General features: G+C 42.3%; 1 protein-coding gene across 2 annotated transcripts in view; it reads left to right on the top strand.

Annotated features, from left to right (window-relative positions):
- Positions 1–14,509, top strand: part of LOC101164539 (opioid-binding protein/cell adhesion molecule-like) — a 134,165-nt gene extending 119,656 nt beyond the window's left edge. For both annotated transcript variants that reach the window (XM_011473260.3, XM_011473259.3), the window contains 4 exons: positions 303–431; positions 607–727; positions 930–1,081; positions 13,739–14,509. In XM_011473260.3, coding sequence (XP_011471562.1) covers positions 303–431; positions 607–727; positions 930–1,081; positions 13,739–13,827 — 491 coding nt within the window. In that variant the 3' untranslated portion in view covers positions 13,828–14,509. The remainder of the gene's footprint in view (positions 1–302; positions 432–606; positions 728–929; positions 1,082–13,738) is intronic.
- Positions 14,510–23,407: the final 8,898 nt, after the last annotated feature.

The following is a 23,407-nucleotide window of genomic DNA, read 5'->3' on the forward strand; positions in this document are numbered from 1 at the left end:
TACATGGCACTTCGGACAAATGACTTGACTACTAATGAACATGACTTTAAAAAATAATTCCAATGAAGTGGCATATCCTCTGGACTTGCTAGTGCTCAAGAACAGAACTTTGCTAAAGCTATTTGGTGCTTCAATTAGCCATGAAAAAACAAAACTTTAATTTTTCTCTCATTCAGCATGGAACAAATGTCACATAGTACGTGAAAAAATAACCCGAATGAGAACACAGCTGTTACATCTTTAGATTGATTCCAAATGACCTTTCCCACAATCTCTGATTTGGCTCATGTAATCTTTTACAGTTGACCTGGTGTCGGATGATGAGTTTCTTGAAATCCCGTCCATTTCCAGACAGAGAGCTGGGACCTATGAATGCACAGCGGTCAACAACATTGACACAGATCTGCAAACTTTGGACATCATTGTAAACTGTACGTATTTGAAGATCTACAAAAGGATTCTGTAATTTCTATTTATATGTAATGGACTACAGCTTAAATGTAAAAAATCAATCCAATTGCATTTTCCGTCTGATATAAATAATGTATATTGTGCAGCTATATAGTTCTAATTTAGAATTATTGTGTCTGCTGCTTCCTGCTGCAGATGCTCCAGCTGTGACAGAGGGCAGGGATGTTGGAGTGGCTCCTGGCCAGTATGGAGTTCTGGAGTGTGAAGCAGATGCAGTGCCCGAGGCAGACTTTGAGTGGTACAAAAATGACAGACGGTAAAGGGTTTTACATTTGCATGTTAAATTCCAATAAATAAAAACACCAGACCGTCTTTATTTTCGTACTGATCAGTTTTAATCAGTGTTTACAAGGGAGTAAGGATTTGCTGTGAACTGATTACATTTCAGCAATATGGTAGCTCACATGTTCAGTTCTTCACTGTTTTTTTGTTGTTGTTGTTTTTCTCTTTTAATAAAGGATCTTTACTGGACTGGATGACTTAAATATTATCAATACTGGATCCCTGTCACAGCTGACATTTTTTAATGTCTCTGAAGGTGATTATGGGAACTACACCTGTGTCGCCATCAACAAAATTGGAAATTCAAACACAACTTTTTTTCTGTATGGTGAGTACATTATTTGTTAGAAAACTTTAAAACAGTCACCATCTCAAAAGTTGTCATTTATTCTAATGTGAACGGCTTTTAAGCTTATAAGTCATTACCCACCGGGCACCGACATATCTTTACATATCTTAATCATTGCCATTTCAAAGCTCACAGCTATAGATATGTATTATGCATCTGATGACATCAATTCATTCCATTGAGCATCGCGGTTTAAATCTCTATTAAATGACTTTCCCACTGCTAGTTGTGTCGTGGTCCCATCATCCCTTGCAGGTTGTAAACAAACCATTTGGGTAGTTTTTTCCCACCGGATGGACACATGATGTCGATTAGATGCCCTTTCTGAAGATAAGAATATTTTCGAGCCCCTCCACACTGACAAAAACATACAAATCCTTTGTTTCTAAAATCCACTGGACTTTACTTAACATTGTAAGTCATACAAAATGGCAACTTCTTCCTGAAAAAAAAAAAAAGACAAATCACCTTTACAATTATTAAAAGTGACACTGCATCATGTATCATAACATTTTACCATATAATGGTGTTCATGGCTTTCAACACATCTTCTGATAAACTCCATTTCTGCATGGAAGTGGCCTTTTACACTTTACCAGCTCTCTGAAGAAAATTACAAAACCCTGAACATTTAACTCTGCAAAAACTGCACCTCTAATGTCAACATCTTTTCAGTGACTGGTGTGGGCTTGTTTCATGCTGCAGATCTTCTCAAATCGGGGCTGCAGCTGTGAGACTGCTATTCTTAGTTCATTTTTAATGTCCAGCTTTAATCTGCAGCAGAAAAACCTATCTCACATAGGTAAGACGTGGCAAATGGATGGAGTGTGGCCAGAGCTCTTTTACCTAGCAGTGGGAAATCTTTCTTCACTCCAATCCAAAATGCAGCTAGTGTCTTAGACTTAAACTCCAGCCTCATTGTTGAATCAGAGGTTACATCAATGAACTGTTCATTCTCTGTAGTGCTGAATTCGGCAGGTGGTGTTGCACTGAAGGGGTCTCGGATCCAGTCATTTTGTGTAGGATCCTGCACTGGGAAGTCCCTCTGGAAATGCTTTTGGAGGGGAGAGATGTGAGCTTTCATGCATGGGATCACTGTGTTCTGCAGCTTGTTGCCCTCAATGAATGACTTCAGGTTCTCAAATGAGTCTATATTTCCCTCTGTAACTCGCTGCTCCCACATCTCAAGCTTTCTTGTGAATGATGTGATTTTATCTGCCACATGTGGACGGTGTCTGTTGCTGCCCTGCATCTGCAGATTTAGCTCATTGAGTTTTTGAAACATGTCACTGAGGTACGCAAGTTTCATGAGTGACTTGTTGTTGTTGTTAAACTTGTGGGCAAGTTTATTTTCCTCCTCCTCCAAAAAGATTCGGATCTCACCCCGCAGTTCAAGACCCTGGATAATACCTTCACACGTGACAGCCATCGGGACTCGCTGTGAAACAGAACAGCTGTGTGGTCGGAGCCCATTTCCTCACACAGTGCAGAGAAAATACGTGCTTTGACAGGTCGTGTTTTAATGTAGTTCACTGTAGTGATGACATCCGTCATAACATCGTGCAGGTCGGGACTCAGCTGTTTAGACGCCAGCGCCTCTCGGTGTATCATACAGTGTATCCACTGCACGTTAGGGGAGACGCGCTTGATGAGCGCTTGCAGCCCCCCTCTTCTCCCAGCCATGGCCTGAGCCCCGTCTGTGCAGATCCCCACACAGTCCTCCCATTTCAGATCGGCCTCTCTCAAGTAAGTGTCAATTATTTTAAACAGTTCGTCTGCAGTGGCTCTGCTCGTCATTTGTTTGCAGAAAAGCAAATCCTCCGTCAAATCATCGGCATCAATGAATCTGACGTATTTTATTAATAAGCAGTCTTTATTACTGTCAGTCCCCTCATCCATCTGCAGAGCAAAGCGTCGGTCCCGTACCTTGTCATTTAGCTGCTCTTCTATGTCTTTTGACACATCATAAATACGCATTGAGATAGTATTGTTTGAGAGAGGAATGGCCTTTAGCTTGCTGGCAGTGGCTTCGTCGATCATAGTTGAGGCGATGTTGATCGCAGAGGGAAGTATTACCGTAAATTCCGGACTACAAAGCGCACCCGATTACAAGCCGCACCCACCCATTTACACGTGTTTGACTGCTTTTATACATACACAAGCCGCGTCAAAGTACAAGCCGCGCATGTGTTAGGCGATATTGTCATCCTGACAGATTAAGGCCAGCATCCCAGAGTGAGTGCAATTTATTAGCACATTGTGGGAGGTGCCAGCTTTGCCTCTGGCTCACGTATTTGAGTGTATCGACATCTGTCAAACAGCATGGACCTCTATTCTGTTCACAAGTTCCTCAGTTATGGTGTTTTTATTTCATTTTTTTTACTTATTGACAATCTAGGTATCACACATAAAATTACAAACAGTAACCATATAATCAACATTACATCCCTCAGTTATAATGAGGAAATTTACATCCGCGATTCCACATTTCCCATGAGTCTTAGGGGCTAAAGGCGGGGCCAATGCTCGGCTCGCCATACTGTTGTACATGTTTAAGAATGAGCAAGTATCAGCAGTGCATGGAGGGGTGAACGGGAAAAGCTCTCCTTCCGCTTGTGTCGCAGCAGCGTTATGGGAGTAACAGGACTGGTTAAAAAACACACCAGTAAAATAAAGCAGCGGCGACTGAAAAGCGCGCGCCTCAGTGCGGCGCGTGCGTCAGAATTCAGAAGCCTCTGCACTCCGCGGACGCTTCTGCGCCCCGCCCCGCGCGCTCCTTGTCTCCCCTTCCTATCTACTGCGACACCTCTGGCCAGGGCGGCTTCAAGGAGGAGCACTTCGTCCCCATTGTGCCGATGTAAGGAGCAAATAGTTTCTGTGCAGAGCAATCGGACTTAATACTGTACGTTTTGTGTATGAGGGGCGGGTGCGTTGTTACGTGTGGGAGCCATCAGACTGCCATCGGCCCCGCAGCTCAATCAGCAGGAGAAGATGTCTCCAGCTCACACGGAGGCTGTGAGTTTTTCAAAGCAAAATTCCGCTTTTACGGTTTCCTTAGAAACCGTAAATGGAGTGAAAATTCACTCCATGCGCTGTTCTCTCCGTCACGCAGCAAACCGGCTTTTCCAAACCCGTTGGTGACGGTGGACTTTTTTACGCTGCTTTTAACGATTGCTTTTAACTTGAAAGCTTCATCATATTGTAGCGGCGATCACATGCACGTTGGGTCTAATGGCCCCAAAGGATTCTGGGATGCGGCCGGGCATGCGTGTTTCATTTTGTTGAACCATGACTGAAGTGTCTAAGACCTGAAGTCAAGTCCATGCTGTTTGGCTGCTTAGAGGTGTGTTGAATATAAATGCCTTGTGCTAGAATACAAACTATTCACTGAGTTCGAAAGTACGTACATGGCGGCCGCCAATTAAATCCATAAATTAGCCGCGTCACTGAACAAGCCGCAAGGCTGTAAGCGCAGGAAAAAAGTAGCGGCTTGTAGTCCGTAAATTACGGTAATTCCTCGGCTATAGTGTGTGGCTTTTTACACTGAGCAACTCTGTAGGTAACTTTGTAGGAGGCGAGCTGAGCATTTGCAGGCAGGGATGCTGCTTTAGTAAAGCAACTCTGCTGTGCACGACAGTGTGTGAGTTTTTTTCTGATGAACTCCACCGGCTTGTCTTTGTGCTTGGGATGTGTTGTCTCCAAGTGGCGTTTTAATTTGTTCGGCTTCAGACTGTCGCAAGCTAGTATTTTTAGACTTTAGATTTTTAGAGGTCTTTCCTCCTTACCCACTGTTGTGCTGGTGAAGCCGAGTGCGAGATATGCCTCGTCATATTTTCTTGTCTTTACTTTTGAAGTTGCTACATTTGGTGAAGATTCATCATCTGGTTTGCGTTTAGCTGGGAGCGCCGTCACAAACTTGTCCATGCTGTTATGCTAGCATTGTAGCTAACCCGGGAAGCCGTCAGTGTTGCCAGATAGATTCACAGTTTTCCAGCCCAAAAGTCATCTGAAAACCGCCAGACTCAGCCAAAATACGCCCAAGGGGGGGGGGGGGGGGGTGTGTGTGGGTGTGTGTCACGTGACAAGCTTGTGTGTATCATATATATATATATATATATATATATATATATATATATATATATATATATATATATATATATATATATATATATATATATATATAATGAGTAAGGTATTGAATATTTCTTCAGTGGACCATTAATTTTCTTAACCCGCTCTATCCTCGATATAGCCTGCGTCCGGCTCTTTCATACTTGTGCTGTGCTGGAGCGCCCGACTATCGTGTCAACCCGATGCTATGATTACCGTATTTTGCACTCTCTGTGTAGGACACACTGAGGAGAACAGGGGAAAACAACTCTCAGCTGCAGAGGATGTGAACAGGTGAACAGGTAGAGAGGCGGGGCTTTGGCTTCAGATTCTGTCAGAGATGGAAACACGGGCGTCAGATTAAGACGCAGCTTTCACTGCGGAAGTTGAAGCAGAGACTTTCCCTGGGATGATTTTATGAACTCACACATGGAAACATGATTACCAAATTGAACTCTTCAAAATAATAAACTTGATCTCTCCACATTGTCTGTGTCTACCATGCATTGATGTAAACAGACATCGCTCCATGCAGCGATCAGACCATATTTCTAGCTCCGCCCACACGCGACCGCGGTATCATCCTTTCTAAGAGGAGGGGCGTTTCACACCTCTAACAGGTTCTAATGACAGAGCCCCTTATCGTCTCTGCCTGGTGCGTACACGGAGCTTCAGTACATAAGACTCCAACAGGCACACAGCCTAACGTAGTCCGTTATTATATATTCATAAGGGGAAAAACCCGCCGAACCGACCCTAAAACCGCCCAAATTATGCATACCCGCCCAAAGCCATTTTTACCCGCAAATTTAGAACCAAAACCGCCCAATTGGGCGCGCCCCCCAGTTTGGGAACCACTGCTGTAAAGGAAGTTCCCCCTGTAAAGTGATATCAGCTAATAAAGCTTTTAATGGTATTTTTTCAAAGGTTTTCAGCTCTAGATCTTTCCATCCTGCAGTGTAAACTGGAGAACACATGCAGATAAGAGGCCTCAGCTGGGCAGCACAGAAGTAATCTTGTAGACAAGGAAGATTTCTGCCACCTTGATCTGTTTTTAATTATAAGGTTTTATGTTTAATTCTGGGTTTTTTACCTCTCCATATGTATCTTGAAAACTTAGTAGGTCATTTTTGAACATAAATATGTAATCTAGACGAGGGTACACATTATGAGGATGTGAGTAGTGAGTATATTCTCTTTTTGTTGGATTATTTTCCCTCCATACATCAACTATTCCCATTTCCTCCATGAGATGTCTCATCATTTTCCCAATCTTTCTATAGTTCCCTTTGCCATTTGAGGAATCGAGTGAGTTATTCAATACAATATTGAAGTCTCCGCCGCATATCAAGGTTCCTTGACTTTTTGCTGAAATTAATTCAAAAATATGTCTATAAAAAGACCAGTTGCTACCAGGGGGAATGTACACATTTAGTAATGTTATTAGAATACTATTGATTTTTCCTGTTATCATTATGTACCTGCCTTCTTTGTCTTCTGTATTCTGATATATGTTCGTAATTCACTGCCCCAGCTATCAGGGTGGCCACTCCTCTCCTCCTTCCTGAGCTATGGGTAGAGTAAATAATGTGTTTAAAGCCCATTTTATTCAACTTTAGATGCTCAGCATCTGGGAGATGTGTTTCTTGTAAAAATAATATTTCTGCTTTATCTTGTTTTAGTGTGGATAATGTTTTCCACCTCTTAACTGGATTATGTAAGGCATTGATATTAAGTGTAGCCAGTTTTACATTTCTGTCATACATAATGTTCCACATTTGAATTTTTTGCACATGTATTCCCTGCTCCTCATTTTGAACACTAAATTCTGAACAGAAAGAAAAACTTAACAGTTGAACATAACTAAAAACAAATGTAAGTAACGTAATCTTCCAAGGTAGGGGTCTTAGAAATAGACCGTCATGCTTCCGGTCATGGACAGGTGAACAGAAGCAGAGGGCATGCCTAGTCTACAGTCGTCTATGTAATTACCTGTGCACTGCGTGCATGTAGCAGACTGAATGAGACCTATTTTAAATAATCTTTGTCCGGTGTAGTGAATTCTGTGGAGAATCTTGTATTGGATAAGTTGCAGATTAGGACTTTTGGTCATATTAAAGGCATTCAAACAGATCTGTAGCCAAAATTGATCACTAGAATTCAATGATAGCTCAGACTATCATTTTGTCATGGGTAAGTAAATTTTGTCTTCTGTGTTAGATATCAGTTTGTAAATTTTGGAGGTAAGCTTTGGATTCTTAAGGTCAATGAAATGTGTTACTGTAGGAGGAGGAAGTTCTAGGTCTATTTGGGTCAAGCGGTATTTAGTACTTATAGTTGTTTTGAGTTGCTGGTATTCTAGAAATGTCTTTTTAATAATCCCATAAATTGAGGAAAATGTTTGGAGGGGTATAAATGTTCTATTCTGAATTATATGCTGAAACTGATGGATCCCTTTGTTCTTCCATGAAGTAAAGTGAATGACGTTTTTGTTTAGTAAGATGTCAGGGTTGTTCCTGATTGCATGGAAATATTGTAAAATGTTGTTTTTTAAGAAAGTCCCACCAGGCTGTTAGAGATGAGCTGATGTTTACACTTCTGAAGCACTTGTTTTGTTTCATTTTGGGATTGAAAAAAGGCAAATTAGAAATATCTAGCTTATCACAGAGAGTGTTCTCTATATCTATCCAAGATTCATCTAACACACCAGGTTTAAGTCGTTTTAAGACATAAAGTAAAATACAGTGGTGGACAAAATAGTTGTTACCCCTCAGTTAAAGAAAGAAAGTCCACAATGCTCACTGAAATGACTTGAAATGTTCAAAAGTAACAATAATTTAAAATGTATTGAAAATTAAATCATCAAATTCAGCCATTACTTTTGAGTTGTTGATTAACAGAATTATTAAAAAAAAAAAAACTAATGAAATAGGGCTGGAAATAAATGATGGTACCTCCATAACTTAATATTTTGTTGCCCAACCTTTTGAGAACAATCACTGCTATGAAACGGTTTCTGTATTTGTCAATGAGCATTCTCAGGTTTGTCTCAGGTTTGACGAGTGTCTTCTCCAAATGGCATGTTTCAGCTCCTTCCACTGATGTTCAATGGGATTCAGATCTGGGCTCATAGAAGGCCACTTCAGAATAGTCCAACGCTTTTCTCTGAGCCATTCTTGGGGATTTTTGGCTGTGTGTTTTGGATCTTTGTCCTGTTGGAAGACCCATGACCTGCGACTGAGACCAAGCTTTCTGACACTAGGCAGCACATTTCTACCTAGAATGTCTTGATAATCTGGGGATTTCATTTTAACTTGCACAACTTCAAGACCCCCTGTGGCAGATGCAGCAAAGCAGCCCCAAAACAGAACTGAGCCCCCTCCATGTTTCACAGTAGGGACAGTGTTCTTTTGGTTGGATGCTTCATTTTTGAGTTTACGAACAGTGAGCTGATGTGCCTTACCAAAAAGCTCCAGTTTTGTCTCATCTGTCCAAAGGACATTTTCCCAGAAGCTTTGTGGCTTGTCAACATGCATTTTTGCAAATTCCAGTCTGGCTTTTTCATGATTTCCATTCAACAGTGGTGTCCTCCTTGGCTTTTTCATGATTTCCATTCAACAGTGGTGTCCTCCTTGGCTTTTTCATGATCTCCATTCAACAGTGGTGTCCTCCTTGGCTTTTTCATGATTTCCATTCAACAGTGGTGTCCTCCTTGGCTTTTTCATGATTTCCATTCAACAGTGGTGTCCTCCTTGGCTTTTTCTTGATTTCCATTCAACAGTGGTGTCCTCCTTGGCTTTTTTCTGATTTCCTTTCAACAGCGGTGTCCTCCTTGGTCGTCTCCCATGAAGTCCACTCTGGCTCAAACAACAAGGAATGGTGCGATCTGACACTGATGTACCTTGATCTAGGAGTTCACCTTTAATGTCTTTGGAGGTTGTTCTGGGCTCTTTGGATACAGTTCCAACTATCCGTCTCCTCAATTTGTCATCAATGTTCCTCTTCCATTGTCCAGGGAGGTTGGTTACTGTCCCGTGGGTCTTAAACTTCTGAATAATATGTGCCACTGTGGTCACAGGAACTCCAAGCTGCTTAGAGATGGTTTTATAGCCTTTACCTTTACCATGTTTGTCTATATTTGTGTTTCTAATGTCCTTGACAATTCTCTCCTTGGCTTTCTGGGCAATTAGTTCTCAGTCTTTTATGGAGGTACCATCATTTTAGTCCAGCCCTATTTCATTAGTTTGTTTTTTTAAATAATTCTGTTAATCATCAACTCAAAAGTAATGGGTGATTTTGAATATTTAATTTTCAATAAAGTTTAATTTATTGTTACTTTTGAACGTTTCAAGTCATTTCAGTGCGCATTGTGGACTTTCTTTTTTAAATTAGGGGTACCAACAATTTTGTCCACCACTGTATGTTTGCGGAATAGTAATCCTGAAGGTTAGGTAGGCATAGACCTCCTATGTCTTTAGAGTTTTGAACAGTTTTAGGACTGATCTTTGGTGATTCAAATTAATTTAAAAAAATCCAATAAAGCAGAGTGATACGGGGGGCTGTGAAAAGAGGAAAAGGGAAAAAGAATGCAACACATATGTTGTCATACTTCCAAAAGTGCTGGTAGACAGATGAATGGGAAAACAAGAACAGAATTTTAAAAAATCAGTTTCTTTTAAAGAGTGAAACATAACTGTGAGTTTTTGCTAAATATAATCCTTTTATTACATTTTAGCTGTAAAATTACCATACTCTAGTCTACACAAATCTGTACGGGTGTATAGCTCCAATATATTCTTACCACTTTTGTTGTACCCTCAATGTTAATTTGGGGTTGTGAGGGGCTGTGGGCTAGCGGGTGAGAAAGTAAACAAAAGCATCATGGGAAATAAGCGGCTCACTTCCACGCCAACAGTCCAACCCCAAAATTCATAGGCAAGTTTTTGATAAACTCCTGCCGTTTTGCAGAAACTATGTCCTAAAAGACCTGGGAACACTTTTATAATTGATCACAAGCTGATCAGAATGGGACTTTTAAGAGTTGAGGACTGATTCGAAAATTACGAGCGAACAGATACGTTCTAGAAAGGAAAGTAAGGAACTCCTTAATGTGGTCCGGGGAGGGAGGGGGCTGTCAGGTGTCCTGCTTTCAAGCCCTGTCATTATCCCGCCCCCAACAGTCATTTACCCCACTGTGATTGGTTGGTCATCTCCGTGCACGACAATGAAAAAGTGTCATTCATTAAAACTGGCGGGCTGCAGTAACATTAAATTTTCATATTAAGGCGGGGGCCGCAAAATATCATCTTGGGGGCCGCAAATAGCCTGCGGGCCGCGAGTCTGAGACCCCTGCTGTACACTCTGGCACTGGTACACCAGCCGCAGGTCGGAATAACGAATCAATAGTTCACTTACTCATAGCTCAGACGCACATATCAGGTTGTGATGATATTTGTCTCCGTTTCCTTCCCACAGATGTTTACGCGCGCGCGAATATCTGTAGGCCCCGCCCCCTCCACATATCTTAGCCACTTACAGTGACTTATTCTTCTCACATGCAGTGGCCGCCTCACAGACGGGCATCACGCGAGTGTGTGCTCGCGTTTCATGGGTATGTGTGCGAGTGTGTGTGTCTGCCTGCGTGCGTGTGCGCTCGCGTATCAAATTATTTCATTGCTCATTGACGTGCCCCTTCCACATTTAATGTATAAAAAAATACGTAGGGTGGGGGAGGCAAATTTACTGGTCGCACATGTGCGACTGGATGTAAAATTCAGTCGCACACTCTCAAATTTTGGTCGCAAAATGCGACCAGTTGGTCGCAGTCTTTTTTTTTTTTTTTTTTTTATACACTGTATTTTATCCCACGAAGGGAAATTCTTTCTCCGCATTTGACCCATCCCCTTGGGGAGCGGTGAGCTGCAGCCGAAACCGCGCTCGGGAGGCAGTAGCGTTAAGGGTCTTGCCTAAGGACCCTCACTGGGTGATGTTAACTGCTCGCCATTGATATGGTAATTGCCCCCAGTACCATTGCTCATTCCCCTCCGGGAATCGAACCCTGGTTTCCTGCATGGTAGCTTCCCACCTTACCAACCGAGCTACCCAGCCGCAGTCTGGAGCCCTGAGTGACGTGACGTGTTCTCCCTACCATGACAAAGCTGGATAAAAGAGGATTTCATGAAATCCATGGACACCAGTGAAGATCACAAATCTTCGAAGAAAAAAGGTTCAGAGCACTGTCTACTGGGTCTGGATGACCCAACTCCCAATGTTAAAGTGCCTAGGATAGCACAAGGGTTAAGCAATTGGTACCCCATTTAACACTGTTTTCTTTTTATTTTTGTTTAATAAAAGTCTGGTTAAAACATTACAACATTAATTACTGTCTTTCAGAAAGAAGGATTGATAGCCAGATGAATCAGTGTAGTAGATGACTAGAAGTACACTACAAGTCCAAGCAATGCCTATGTATGGTAATAAAAGATTTACCTAACACAAAATATGGAAAATTTTAAGGCCTATACTGTATCCGTGTTTATCAGTGTAACTTGAATGTTTTGGTTGCTTGCTTTTTTGGCATTTTATCAACAATGTTTCATCTTTTTTTTTTGCAAATCCAATGGACCCTCCATCTGGCATTGGCTTCATTTTAATTGTAACATGCTCTAATGTGAGTATCAAAGAATTCTTAGTGCCCCCTTGTACCCCTAGATTTTATCTTTACGCCTATAGAGACTATATCGTGACCACAAAAGTAGAAAGTGGCTTAATGGGGACTATACACTCACCAGCCACTTTATTAGGTACCCCTTACTAGTACCATATTAGAATCCCTTTTGCCTTAATCCTTGGTGGAATAGAATCAACAACGTTCTGCAAACATTCCTCCCTGGTCCATATTGACATGACAGAATCCTACAGTTCCTGCAGATTTGTCGGATGAACATCCATGATGCCAATCTCCCATTACACCACATCCCAAAGGTGCACTATTGGGTTGAGATCTGGAGACTGTGGAGGCCATTTGAGTCCAATTAATTCATTGTCATGTTCAAAAAACCAGTCTGAGATGAGTCTGGCTTTAAGACATTGCACCTTTTCCTGCTGGAAGAAGCCATCAGAAGATGGTAAATGTTGTTATAAAGGGATGGACATGGTCAGCAACAATAATCAGGTGGGCTGTGGCATTGGAACCATGCTTAATTAGTCCTAAGGGATCCAAAGTGGGCCAAAAAATATGCCCCACAACATTACACCACCACCATCAGCCCAATCAATTAACACAAAGCAGGGTGACATGCTTTCAAATTGTTGACGACAAATTATGACCCTACCATCTGATTGTGGCAGTAGAAATAGAGACTCATCACAGCAGACAAGGTTTTTACAATCTTTTATTGTCCGGTTTTGGTGAGTCTGTGTGAATTGTAGCCTCAGTGACATCTGAACCGTTGGGCGCTTCATACGTCATCAACCACGTGATCTTTGCTAGTTGACACACGCCCCAAAACATTGTGCCGAACCACTCTGTTTCATGAAGGTGAAACACGCGCTTCTGCACGTGAAACACGTGCAGAAGCGCGTGTTTCACCTTTTCCCACAAGGTTGGGAGCATGGAATTCTTCAAAAATGATTTGGTATCCTGAAGCATTCAGAGTTCCTTTCACTGGAGCTAAGGGGCCAAACCCAAGTCCTGAAAAACAAGCCCATTCGGTCCAACAAAAAACTGTTACAAATATAATTGATATGAATAAGGTTTAGTGTAAATTACAAAAGGGGTTTATATCTGGTGTGTTAGAAGATTCATAACCACTTTTGTAAAAGTAAAATATGTCCAGCACAAGAGGTCTTCAGCTCTCATCTGTTTGCTCAGCTGTTGGACAGAAAAAGTTAAAACAATATATTTATTTTTCTGATAATTATTTACAGAGCCTATATCAGGCAAAATTAACTTTTTGAGACTTTGATTCTGTTATTAGGTGAAGAATAACTAAAACGGACATTGCACTATTTGCAATTGTTTATTTTGGGTCCAACAGTTTCAAGTGATTTTTAGATTAATGTCATATGACATATAAATTCACAAAGGGCCACAATCCATTGCTTTCATGTAATTGTCTTAAGTCCAGGAAAGTATGGAGGATTGTGTCAGGAAGGGCATTTAATGTAAAATCAAATCAAAATCCATCATGCAAATCGCAAACAGAATTTTCATACCAAATTGTTTGTGGCCTAGTTTATTAACCAACCAATAGGCTTCTACTATTATTCACCTATTATTCATTTTATTGATTCTTATTACCAGCTAACATGCAGCACTAATAACTTAAAAGGAAATTATATATATATATATATATATATATATATATATAAAAACAATCAAGCTCCCAGTCCTCTGGTAGAGGACCCGAGCTTGTGTGAGAAACCACCCGCGGAAGGGTGAGAGGGGCGTGTGTGTATATATATATATATATATATATATATCTTTAATAAAATGCATTTTTCTTCTGCCAGGTCCAAATGCAGTTCAAGATGGAAATGGCATATCAGTGGGACTGCACTTTCACAGCTGGGTCCTCTTTATAGTGTTTATCCCCTTCTTACTCCGGATTTGAGGACATTTGGATTTGCCACAAGTTCTTTTGAAAATGTGTTTTAATGCATAGGCATAACTTTAAACTTAAACTATCATAAGGTATTCCCCAGACTGCTGATGTTGACTTACTGAATGTTAAAATATGTTGTAACTTATACCTAGGTGGGTTTTATTCAGTTTGTTTCTCTCATTTCCCAGGTTTCCCTGAAGATTGAAATGCTTTATTTTTCTTGTGTATTTTATAATAGGATGTATTATCCTAAGCATTTTTAAAAAGGATACATTTGATCTTTCATGTGAATAAAACAGATTTTTATCTATCCTTCATACTACCCCGAATTTACACTGGTCCGTCTGTGGTGCATCTCCCTTGCTTTGCGTGAGGAGTCACTGTCACGACTGTCAGTTTACAGTAGCCACGGTTACATGGGCACAATACCTTCATCGGATCAATGGTCGGATTAAAATTCAACCGTGCACATGGGATCAGAAAAACTTTTTCCGATTAGAACAAACATTCACATGGTCTCACTTTCGGTCGGAATAAATCATTTGGGCATGCGCAGTAGTGTTAAAAATACCGGAAGAGGAAATGAGTCCCACAGTAAACAAACCTAGCTACCGTATACATTTATGCAGCAGCTCAGTAATATACGAGACGATCTTCCAAACATGCTTTTATTAATGTTATGAATATTATGAAGCGCCTGTTCGCTCATGATTTTATTTTTAATCCGTGTGGTCAGTGCTTTTTTTGTGGAAGAAGAACGGAGCTCCCAGGAGAGGCTAACACGCGCTGACAACATTAGCCTTGTTGGATGAACATAAATCCATGGAGGAAATGCTGCAATCTGCATCTTGGCTGCATGTAAATATTTCGGAATAACATCAGCCTTTATTTAGTCTGGACACGACTAAATGAGCGACATTTCTGCTTTGAAAAACTCACACACCGCCCCAAAGCCGCTGTGTGAGCTGGAAGTCCGAGCTCTGCTCGGACACACGGTTCTCCTGCGTCCGGCAGCCGCTAACCCAGAGCGGCGGGACGGATCACAGTCTGAAGTCTCCCACACATAACAAAACAACAAAATACACGGGTAACAAAGCATCCTCTCTTCCCTCAAACACAAAGTTATTAATCCAGCTGCTCTGCTCAGAGTCACAATTCACTCGGTCCACCGGCACCTGAGCCAGGAACACGCAGGGTCCAGACGTCACGGGGCACAAAGCACTCCTCCCCGACACCCCCCTCGTGAGGGGTGTAAGAGAGGGGAGAGGTGAAGAGCCAGCGGGGCGAGAGCAGAGCGGCGCTTCGCACCGGGCGTCCGCAGAGCAGCCGGTTGATCCTGTTTGAGCTCCAACACAGTCTATGCATGACGTTAAACCAGAGCAGTAGTGACACACGATCGGAATGAACTGTTTACATGAACAACAATCGGTATAGCACACCTACCTCGATAGGAAAGAAATCTTGATCCAAACGAGTCTGATCAGGGCAGACTATTCCGAACAGCGTGTCTACATTACGCATTTACCTTCCGATCAGGCCTTCATTCCGATTCCTTTTGTCCATGTAAACTCAGCTATTGTCTCCCATGAATCTCCACTCTGTTCTGGTTTTTTGTGTCAACTTAATTCAACAGAGAGGCACCACAGATGGACCAGTAAACTTTTTGGAGATTTATTATAATATTTAGCAGCTTCATTTCCTGAGGCGAGGACTTTCTCATGGTTAAACCCTTTGGATCTTTGGTTCTACAGCAGCAAAAGAAACAGACTCAGACACAGACACTCACTGTCTTTCGTGGGGGTTGATGTCCACCTATCATATTTCCCCTTCCTTTTAGTGCTTCAGTACATGTCACCTATCTCCCATACTTCTGTCTCTGTCACACCTGCCACCCCGGCCCTCTCTCTCCTTACCGCACTCCCACATTAACACACTTCAACTGTGAGAAACAGGATTAAAAAAACAAAACAGGGAATGTGTTTGGGGTTGTTGTTCTGCTGGTGGAAGATCCAGCCACATTTCATTCTCTATGTTCTCACTAATGCGAGTTTCGATTCATTCTCTTCGTCCTGTTGGATCTGAGAGATAACAGCCCCATAGCATGATATCTTTACTCCCATGCTTCAACACAGCATTTTTTCAGGTGACATTTATACCAAAGAGGCACGCATTTGTAACAGAGTTCAATTTTGGTCTAATCTGACTGCATGACTTTCCCACTATCCACCTCTGGATCATCCAGATGGATCATTCTCTAGCAAAATCCAGACAGGCCTGGACATGTTCTGGCTTAAGCAGGGTGACATTTGGAGCACTGAATCCATGATAAGATCACGTGTTACTATAGTAACCTTTGTTACTGGGTCACAGCTCTCTGACCAGTGCAGTCATGCTCTGTTTCTTTGCCCTTCTCTAAATTATTTGTTCCACCAGGTGTGATCTTTCATGAAGCTCCAGGTGGAGGGAGATTATCAATATTTTTTCTTTTGTCTTCCATTTTCTAATAATTGCTCAGATAGTTAATATTTTTCCTCCAACAGCTTGTTTATTGTGCATTGGTTCACCCCAGTCTTGTTCAGGCCTACAACCTTGTCCCTGGTGTCCTTAACCGGCTCTTTGGTCTTGGTGAGGAGGTTTCAGTCTGACTATTCAAGGATGTGGACAGGCGTTTTTAACACAGTTCAAACAGTAGCCAGAAATACAGGTAGCCAGTAAAGGATTGAAGAACTTCTTAAAGTAGAAGTAACAGGTCTGTAAGGAACATAATTCTTGCTTGTTTTTAGGAGCTAAATACTTATTTTGTCCACCATTATACGAATGTATTCTTTAAAATCAAACAATGTGATTACCTTAAATCCTTTTTTAACATTCCGTTTCTCACAGTTGAGGTGTATCTTAGATGGACATACCTATCTCCCATCTCTTTTAGGGGGACAACTTGAAGAATCGCTGACTGCCAAATTCTTTTCCCCCATTGTAGAAATGCATACACTTTTGTTGTTCCTTTTTTATGTGGACACCTTGAAAATGGCCATGTGCTGTAAAAATGGTAAATGGCGTATACTTATATAGCGCTTTTCTACCTACAAGGCCCAAAGCGCTACAGTCACAGACCCATTCACACACACATTCACACACTGGTGGCGGCTCCACTGCCAAACACTGGCGCCAACCTCCCACCAGAGGCAAGGTGGGGTTCAGTGTCTTACCCAAGGACACTCCCAAGGACACTTTGACTCATGGGTGTGCAAGGCGGGAATCGAACCTGCATCCTTACTATCATGATCACGACTGCCCTACCACTGCACCACGGCCACCCCATGGCTGCTGTACTTGTTTCAAGCTGTGAATGGGCAGTAAGACCACTTAGGAGGAAAAATTCTAGTTGGGAAAAGACACAAGAACCCACAAACAATATAGGTTTCAACAACAATGCATTTATAACCTGCCTTTCAGAAACAAGACAAACATGGTGATGTAACAGCAAAAAGCTATTGTTCCTTTTTATATTTTTATGTTTCTTGGATTTGGAAATAAACACCCTGAACATATTCTGTTACACTTGCTTTAGTAAAGGAAGGGTCACCAAGGTTGCTGGGTTTATACTAGCAGTTGGAGTGAGGGCAGGACACACTCTGAGCAGGAAATTCAGTTCATTGCAGGTCAATCCTAATTTCAGCATTTAGTTTTTTGCAGGCTCACTCTAAAGACACTCCTAACCTTAACCACAACTTTAATTGACACTTTTGCTACAATCATAAACATTTTTTACCATCAGAATCCATGTCCCATTACTTACATATGGGTGATGAAACCAGATGTGCTACAAATAAGAAAACAAAAGGTGACCTTCCACCTCTGAAACACCGAATGCCATCAAAATATATCAAAAAATGTTTGAGAAATCCTTTAGATCTTTTTTACAGGCTGCATTTGATTGTGCTAAATACTTGCTTAAGTAAGTTTGCTGTAAATGTGGCTGTCCCCCACAGCTGCATTGACAACCTGTTGCTGAAATATTTCTCCTGTGTAACTTTGTGAAGAAAACAAAATTCAGAAATGTTCTGCTGTGTGATGCAGTATTATGCACTGGGTCTTGTAACAAGTCACTTTGGATTTTTGTTTATTAAAAAAGTGAACAAAACTAAGTGTTTCCTTGTTTGTTGTCTTAGATAGAATTTATTTATTTTGTAATATCTTTCTAATTGTGTGTGTTTGTGTTTTAATGCACGCTTGCATGTGTATGTATGTGTGTGTGGTTTACAGTTGGAATAGCTGAGTACAGCCCTTTTTAGAGATTTTTCAAGTGATTCACAGGCGTGTGTGGTGAATGCACAAATGAATGTTCCACCATCTGGTCAAAAGTCAGTCGGATGATCTTTTGCAGGTTTTGAGGAGTCACATGTTCATTTGTCAGAGCAGATGGAGTGTCCACTAGACTCATCATGGGTTACCTCTGAGCTTCAAAGGGACCTTAGCTCCTGCATCACCAAATGGTTTTGTCCGACTTGCCACCTGTGGTCCTCGCCACGGCGGAGGAGCTTGGAGCGGTCGTGGGTGCTGTTCATGTCCGCCATGCGGTGCTGTTGGATACCTTGTTGTGGGCAGTCGTTGCCATTTGTCCTGAGCGCCACAGATGCCATTTCCAGCTGCTGCTGGGGGAACCCCTGGGTGGCTCACGTCTCCCAGGAGGTGGATACCTGTCCTCCTGTCCCGGCTTCCGATACCTGAACATTGCTGCAGGTCCTGAGGGTATTTAAACTCATCATGTTATTTGCTTTTTTTTTTTACACCTTTATTATTCCGAGTGAATTTTTCCTGCAGTGTAAATGATTGTTTTTCTTCAGTTGTTCAACTTCTCCCTCTGCCCTTTTTCTTCAAATGTGCTCTGCAGTGATGAATCAGATGTATTTTTAAATCGACTCTTATCACCTCGCAGACGCTCCAATGCATTCTCCTTGCATGCAGTCATGGCTTCATTTGATTAGCGGAGCTGACCTAAGGGTCAGTCACTCCTAACTCGGCTCCTTCATGTGAAGCCAGAGAACTGAGAAATGCTCTTTTTGTCACTCACCCAATGAAGCAGAGGGGGTGTTCTGTGTAAACATTTATGAGGTCTCAGGAGGGGTCTGCTCTTCACCTGTCCTGCAACATTAAAGCTATGTGCTGTTTGAAAAAACATTTAGAAAATTTATTAGTGTCATGTTCAGTTTTCACCGTCTCCAACTCCGTGGATGCAAGTCAGTCAATCAATGTTGAAAGACAGACAAGGAAAAAAATCCCTAAACTTTCCTTTGAACGATATGACGGATGTGGAGCAAAATCTTTGAAAAATACATTGTCTTAGATGCATTCTGGTCCATTCTGGCAGCTAGTTATTCACTTCTTAATCAAGAAACTGAGACTAATCGGAGCATCATGATTTGTCATTTAAACCCCTAATTTAACTTACCAATAAGGACTTGCTGTTCCTAAAAAATAATTTGCATGATTGCTAAAGTAACACAGTAACACAATCTTACAATGTAAACTTTTCCTTAAATCTGCAAAACATACAATTGCTAAAATATAGTAACATCAAAGCCCCAAATGGCAGAAACAACACCAATAACTCTAATATTCTATGAAAGTACCTCATTTATTATTTATACATTATTTCTGCTTTAGAAATCACAGATGTATAACATCCACGTATACTCTTTTTCTAGCCACAGGGGTTGCAAGCCAGTTGCCTCTGTGCCGGTCCCAAGCCCGGATAAATAGAGAGGGTTGCGTCAGGAAGGGCATCCGGCGTAAAAATTGCCAAAATAACCATGCGAATCATCCACAACACTTTAGACATACCGGATCGGTCGAGGCCCGGGTTAACAACGACCGCCACCGATGCTGTTAACCTACAGGGTGTCGGTGGAAATTTGACTACTGTTAGTCGAAGAAAGAGAGGAGGCAGAAGGGTCCGTGGCCAGAGAGAGAAGGGAAAAGGCAGGAACATAGGTTTGAGAATAGGGACTCTTAACGTTGGTACAATGACAGGGAAAGGCAGAGAGCTGGCAGACATGATGGAGAGAAGGAAGGTAGATGTACTGTGTGTGCAGGAGACAAGGTGGAAGGGCAGCAAGGCACGTAGTATTGGAGGAGGATACAAACTGTTCTATCATGGTGTTGATAGGAAGAGAAACGGGGTAGGAGTGATTCTGAAGGGGGAGTTTGTAAACAGTGTTCTAGAGGTGAAAAGAGTCTCAGACAAGAGGATAAGCCTAAAGTTAGAAATTGAAAGGGTGATGGTGAATGTAGTCAGTGGGTATGCGCCACAGGTTGGCTGTGAGTTAGAAGTGAAGGAGAGATTCTGGAGTGAGTTGGATGAGGTCATAGAGAGTTTTCCCAGAGGAGAGAGAGTTGTTATTGCAGCAGACTTTAATGGGCATGTTGGTGAGGGCAATAGAGGTGATGAGGAGGTGATGGGCAGGTTTGGTGTGAAGGAAAGGAATCTGGAAGGACAGATGGTGGTGGACTTTGTGAAGAGGATGGAAATGGCTGTAGTCAACACTTACTTCCAGAAAAGAGAGGAACATAGAGTGACATACAGAAGTGGAGGTAGGAGTACTCAGGTGGACTACATCCTATGTAGACGAGGTCATTTGAGAGAGGTTAATGACTGCAAAGTGGTGGTAGGAGAGAGTGTAGCCAGACAGCACCGCATGGTGGTGTGTAAGATGACTCTGGAATTCAGGAAGAAGAGAGGGAAAACAGAAAAGAAGACCAAGTGGTGGAAGCTACAGAATGAAGAAACTTGTGAGGAATTTAGGCAGAGGTTGAGACAGGTCCTGGGTGGTCAGGATGAGCTTCCAGATGACTGGGAAACTACAGCAGAGATTATCAGGGAAACAGGTAGGAAGGTGCTAGGTGTGTCATCTGGAAAGAGGAAAGACAGTAAAGACACTTGGTGGTGGAATGAGGAAGTACAGGACTGCGTCCAGAGGAAGAGGTTGGCTAAAAGGAAGTGGGATGTAGAAAGGACTGAGGAAGGTAGACAGGAGTACAAGGAAGCGCAGCGTAGAGTGAAGAGAGAGGTGGCAAAGGCCAAACAGAAAGCTTACGATGAGCTATATGACAGGTTAGACACAAAGGAAGGAGAGAAGGACTTGTACAGGCTAGCCAGACAGAGAGACAGAGATGGGAAGGACGTGCAACAGATAAGGGCGATTAAGGACAGAGATGGAAAGGTGGTCACAACCCAGGAGAGTGTACAGAAAAGATGGAAAGAGTATTTTGAGGAGCTGATGAACGTGGAAAATGACAGGGAAAGAAGGGAGGAAGATGTGGTTGTTGTGGAGCAGGAAGTAGCAGAGATTGGAAAGGATGAGGTTAGGAAGGCTCTGAAAAGGATGAAGAGCGGAAAGGCCGTTGGTCCTGATGACGTACCTGTGGAGGTATGGAAGTGCTTAGGAGAGACAGCAGTGGAATTTCTAACGAGGTTGTTCAATAGGATTTTAGAGAGTGAGAAGATGCCTGAAGAATGGAGGAGAAGCGTTCTGGTTCCGATCTTTAAGAACAAGGGTGACACGCAGAACTGCAGCAACTATAGAGGAATAAAGTTGATGAGCCACACAATGAAGCTGTGGGAAAGAGTAGTGGAAGCCAGGCTTAGGAAGAAGGTGGAGATCTGTGAGCAGCAGTATGGTTTCATGCCCCGTAAGAGCACCACTGATGCCATTTTTGCTTTGAGAATGTTGATGGAAAAGTACAGAGATGGTCAGAAGGAGCTGCATTGTGTGTTCGTAGATTTAGAGAAGGCGTATGACAGGGTGCCGAGGGAGGAGCTGTGGTACTGTATGTGGTCGTCTGGAGTGGCAGAGAAGTATGTCAGAGTAGTTCAGGACATGTATGAGAGAAGTATGACGGTGGTGAGATGTGCTGTAGGTCAGACAGAGGAGTTCAAGGTGGAGGTGGGACTACACCAAGGATCAGCTTTGAGTCCCTTTTTGTTTGCTATGCTGATGGACAGGCTGACAGACGAGGTAAGACAGGAATCTCCCTGGACAATGATGTTTGCAGATGACATGGTAATTTGCAGTGAGAGTAGAGAGCAGGTGGAGGAACAGCTAGAGAGGTGGAGGTTTGCTCTGGAAAGAAGAGGCATGAAGGTCAGTCGTAGTAAGACAGAATACATGTGTCTGAACGAGAGGGATCAAGGTAGAAGCGTTAGGTTACAGGGGGCTGAGGTGGAGAAGGTGCAGGAGTTTAAGTACTTGGGGTCAACAGTTCAGTGTGATGGGGAGTGTGGAAAAGAGGTGAAGAGGCGAGTGCAGGCAGGTTGGAGCGGGTGGAGGAAAGTGTCAGGAGTGTTGTGTGACAGAAGAGTGCCAGCAAGACTCAAAGGAAAGGTGTACAAGACAGTGGTGAGACCAGCTCTGCTCTATGGGTTAGAGACGGTAGCAGTGAGATAGAGATAAGAGGCTGAGATGGAGGTAGCGGAGATGAAGATGTTGAGGTTCTCCTTAGGAGTGACCAGGTTAGACAGGATAAGGAACGAGTAAATCAGAGGGACGGCTCATGTTGCCTGTGTTAGGGACAAAGTCAGAGAAGCCAGACTGAGATGGTTTGCACATGTTCAGAGGAGGGATAGTGGATATATTGGTAGAAGGATGTTGGAGATGGAGCTGCCTGGCAGGAGGGCAAGAGGACGGCCAAAGAGGAGATATATGGATGTCTTAACAGAGGACATGAAGTTGGCTAATGTTAGGGTAGAAGATGTTCATGATAGAGTGAGGTGGAAAACGATGATTCGCTGTGGCGACCCCTGATGGGAAAAGCCGAAAGAGGAAGAAGACACTCTTTTTTCAAACCATAAATACATCAAAACATGAGATCTGCTTTAAATGTCACGGTGGTGGGGTGGCTCGAGAGCCGGTAGGACCCAGTAGCAGAGGCGGAGGCACGAGGATCAGAGTCTAATGGATTTAATAAACAAAAACCAAACACAAAGCGCTGCAGAGCAGGATTTCTGAACAAACAAAACTTACTTGACGTGGCGAGGAACATGAAACATGGAACGTGGCAAGAGACAGCATGACATGAAACACCATGACAAGACTAATGAACCAGCACAGGAGGAAGGCAAAGACATGACTTAAATACAGACAGGGCAGACAAGACACAGGTGAACACGATCAGGGCAGATGGGGACCAAAGGAAGTAAAACTCAAGAAAACAGACAAGACAGGAGAACTTTCAAAATAAAACAGGAAACAGAAACAAACAAGACAGAACAAGAACAAGGACGAAAAACAAGACAACAAACTCAAATCATGACATTAAACTATCATTTAACACCAATAAATCTTTAACACCAACACTAAGTAATCTGGGAAATATTAAAACAAACATACAAACTAAATTAAACATTGCAAACATTCTTTTTAAGGGAGTCCAGATCTAAACCAAAAAATACTTACAATTAGTGTCAATAACATTTCTTTGAGCAAAACTGAACTAAATCATGGTAATTAGGAAATACAAATAAATTAGAGACATATATTCAAAATAAGCAAACCGAAGTAATTGCAAAATTATTTTACACAAAATATAT

Source organism: Oryzias latipes, chromosome 14, assembly GCF_002234675.1.
Source record: "Oryzias latipes chromosome 14, ASM223467v1".
NCBI classification, from domain to species: domain Eukaryota; kingdom Metazoa; phylum Chordata; class Actinopteri; order Beloniformes; family Adrianichthyidae; genus Oryzias; species Oryzias latipes.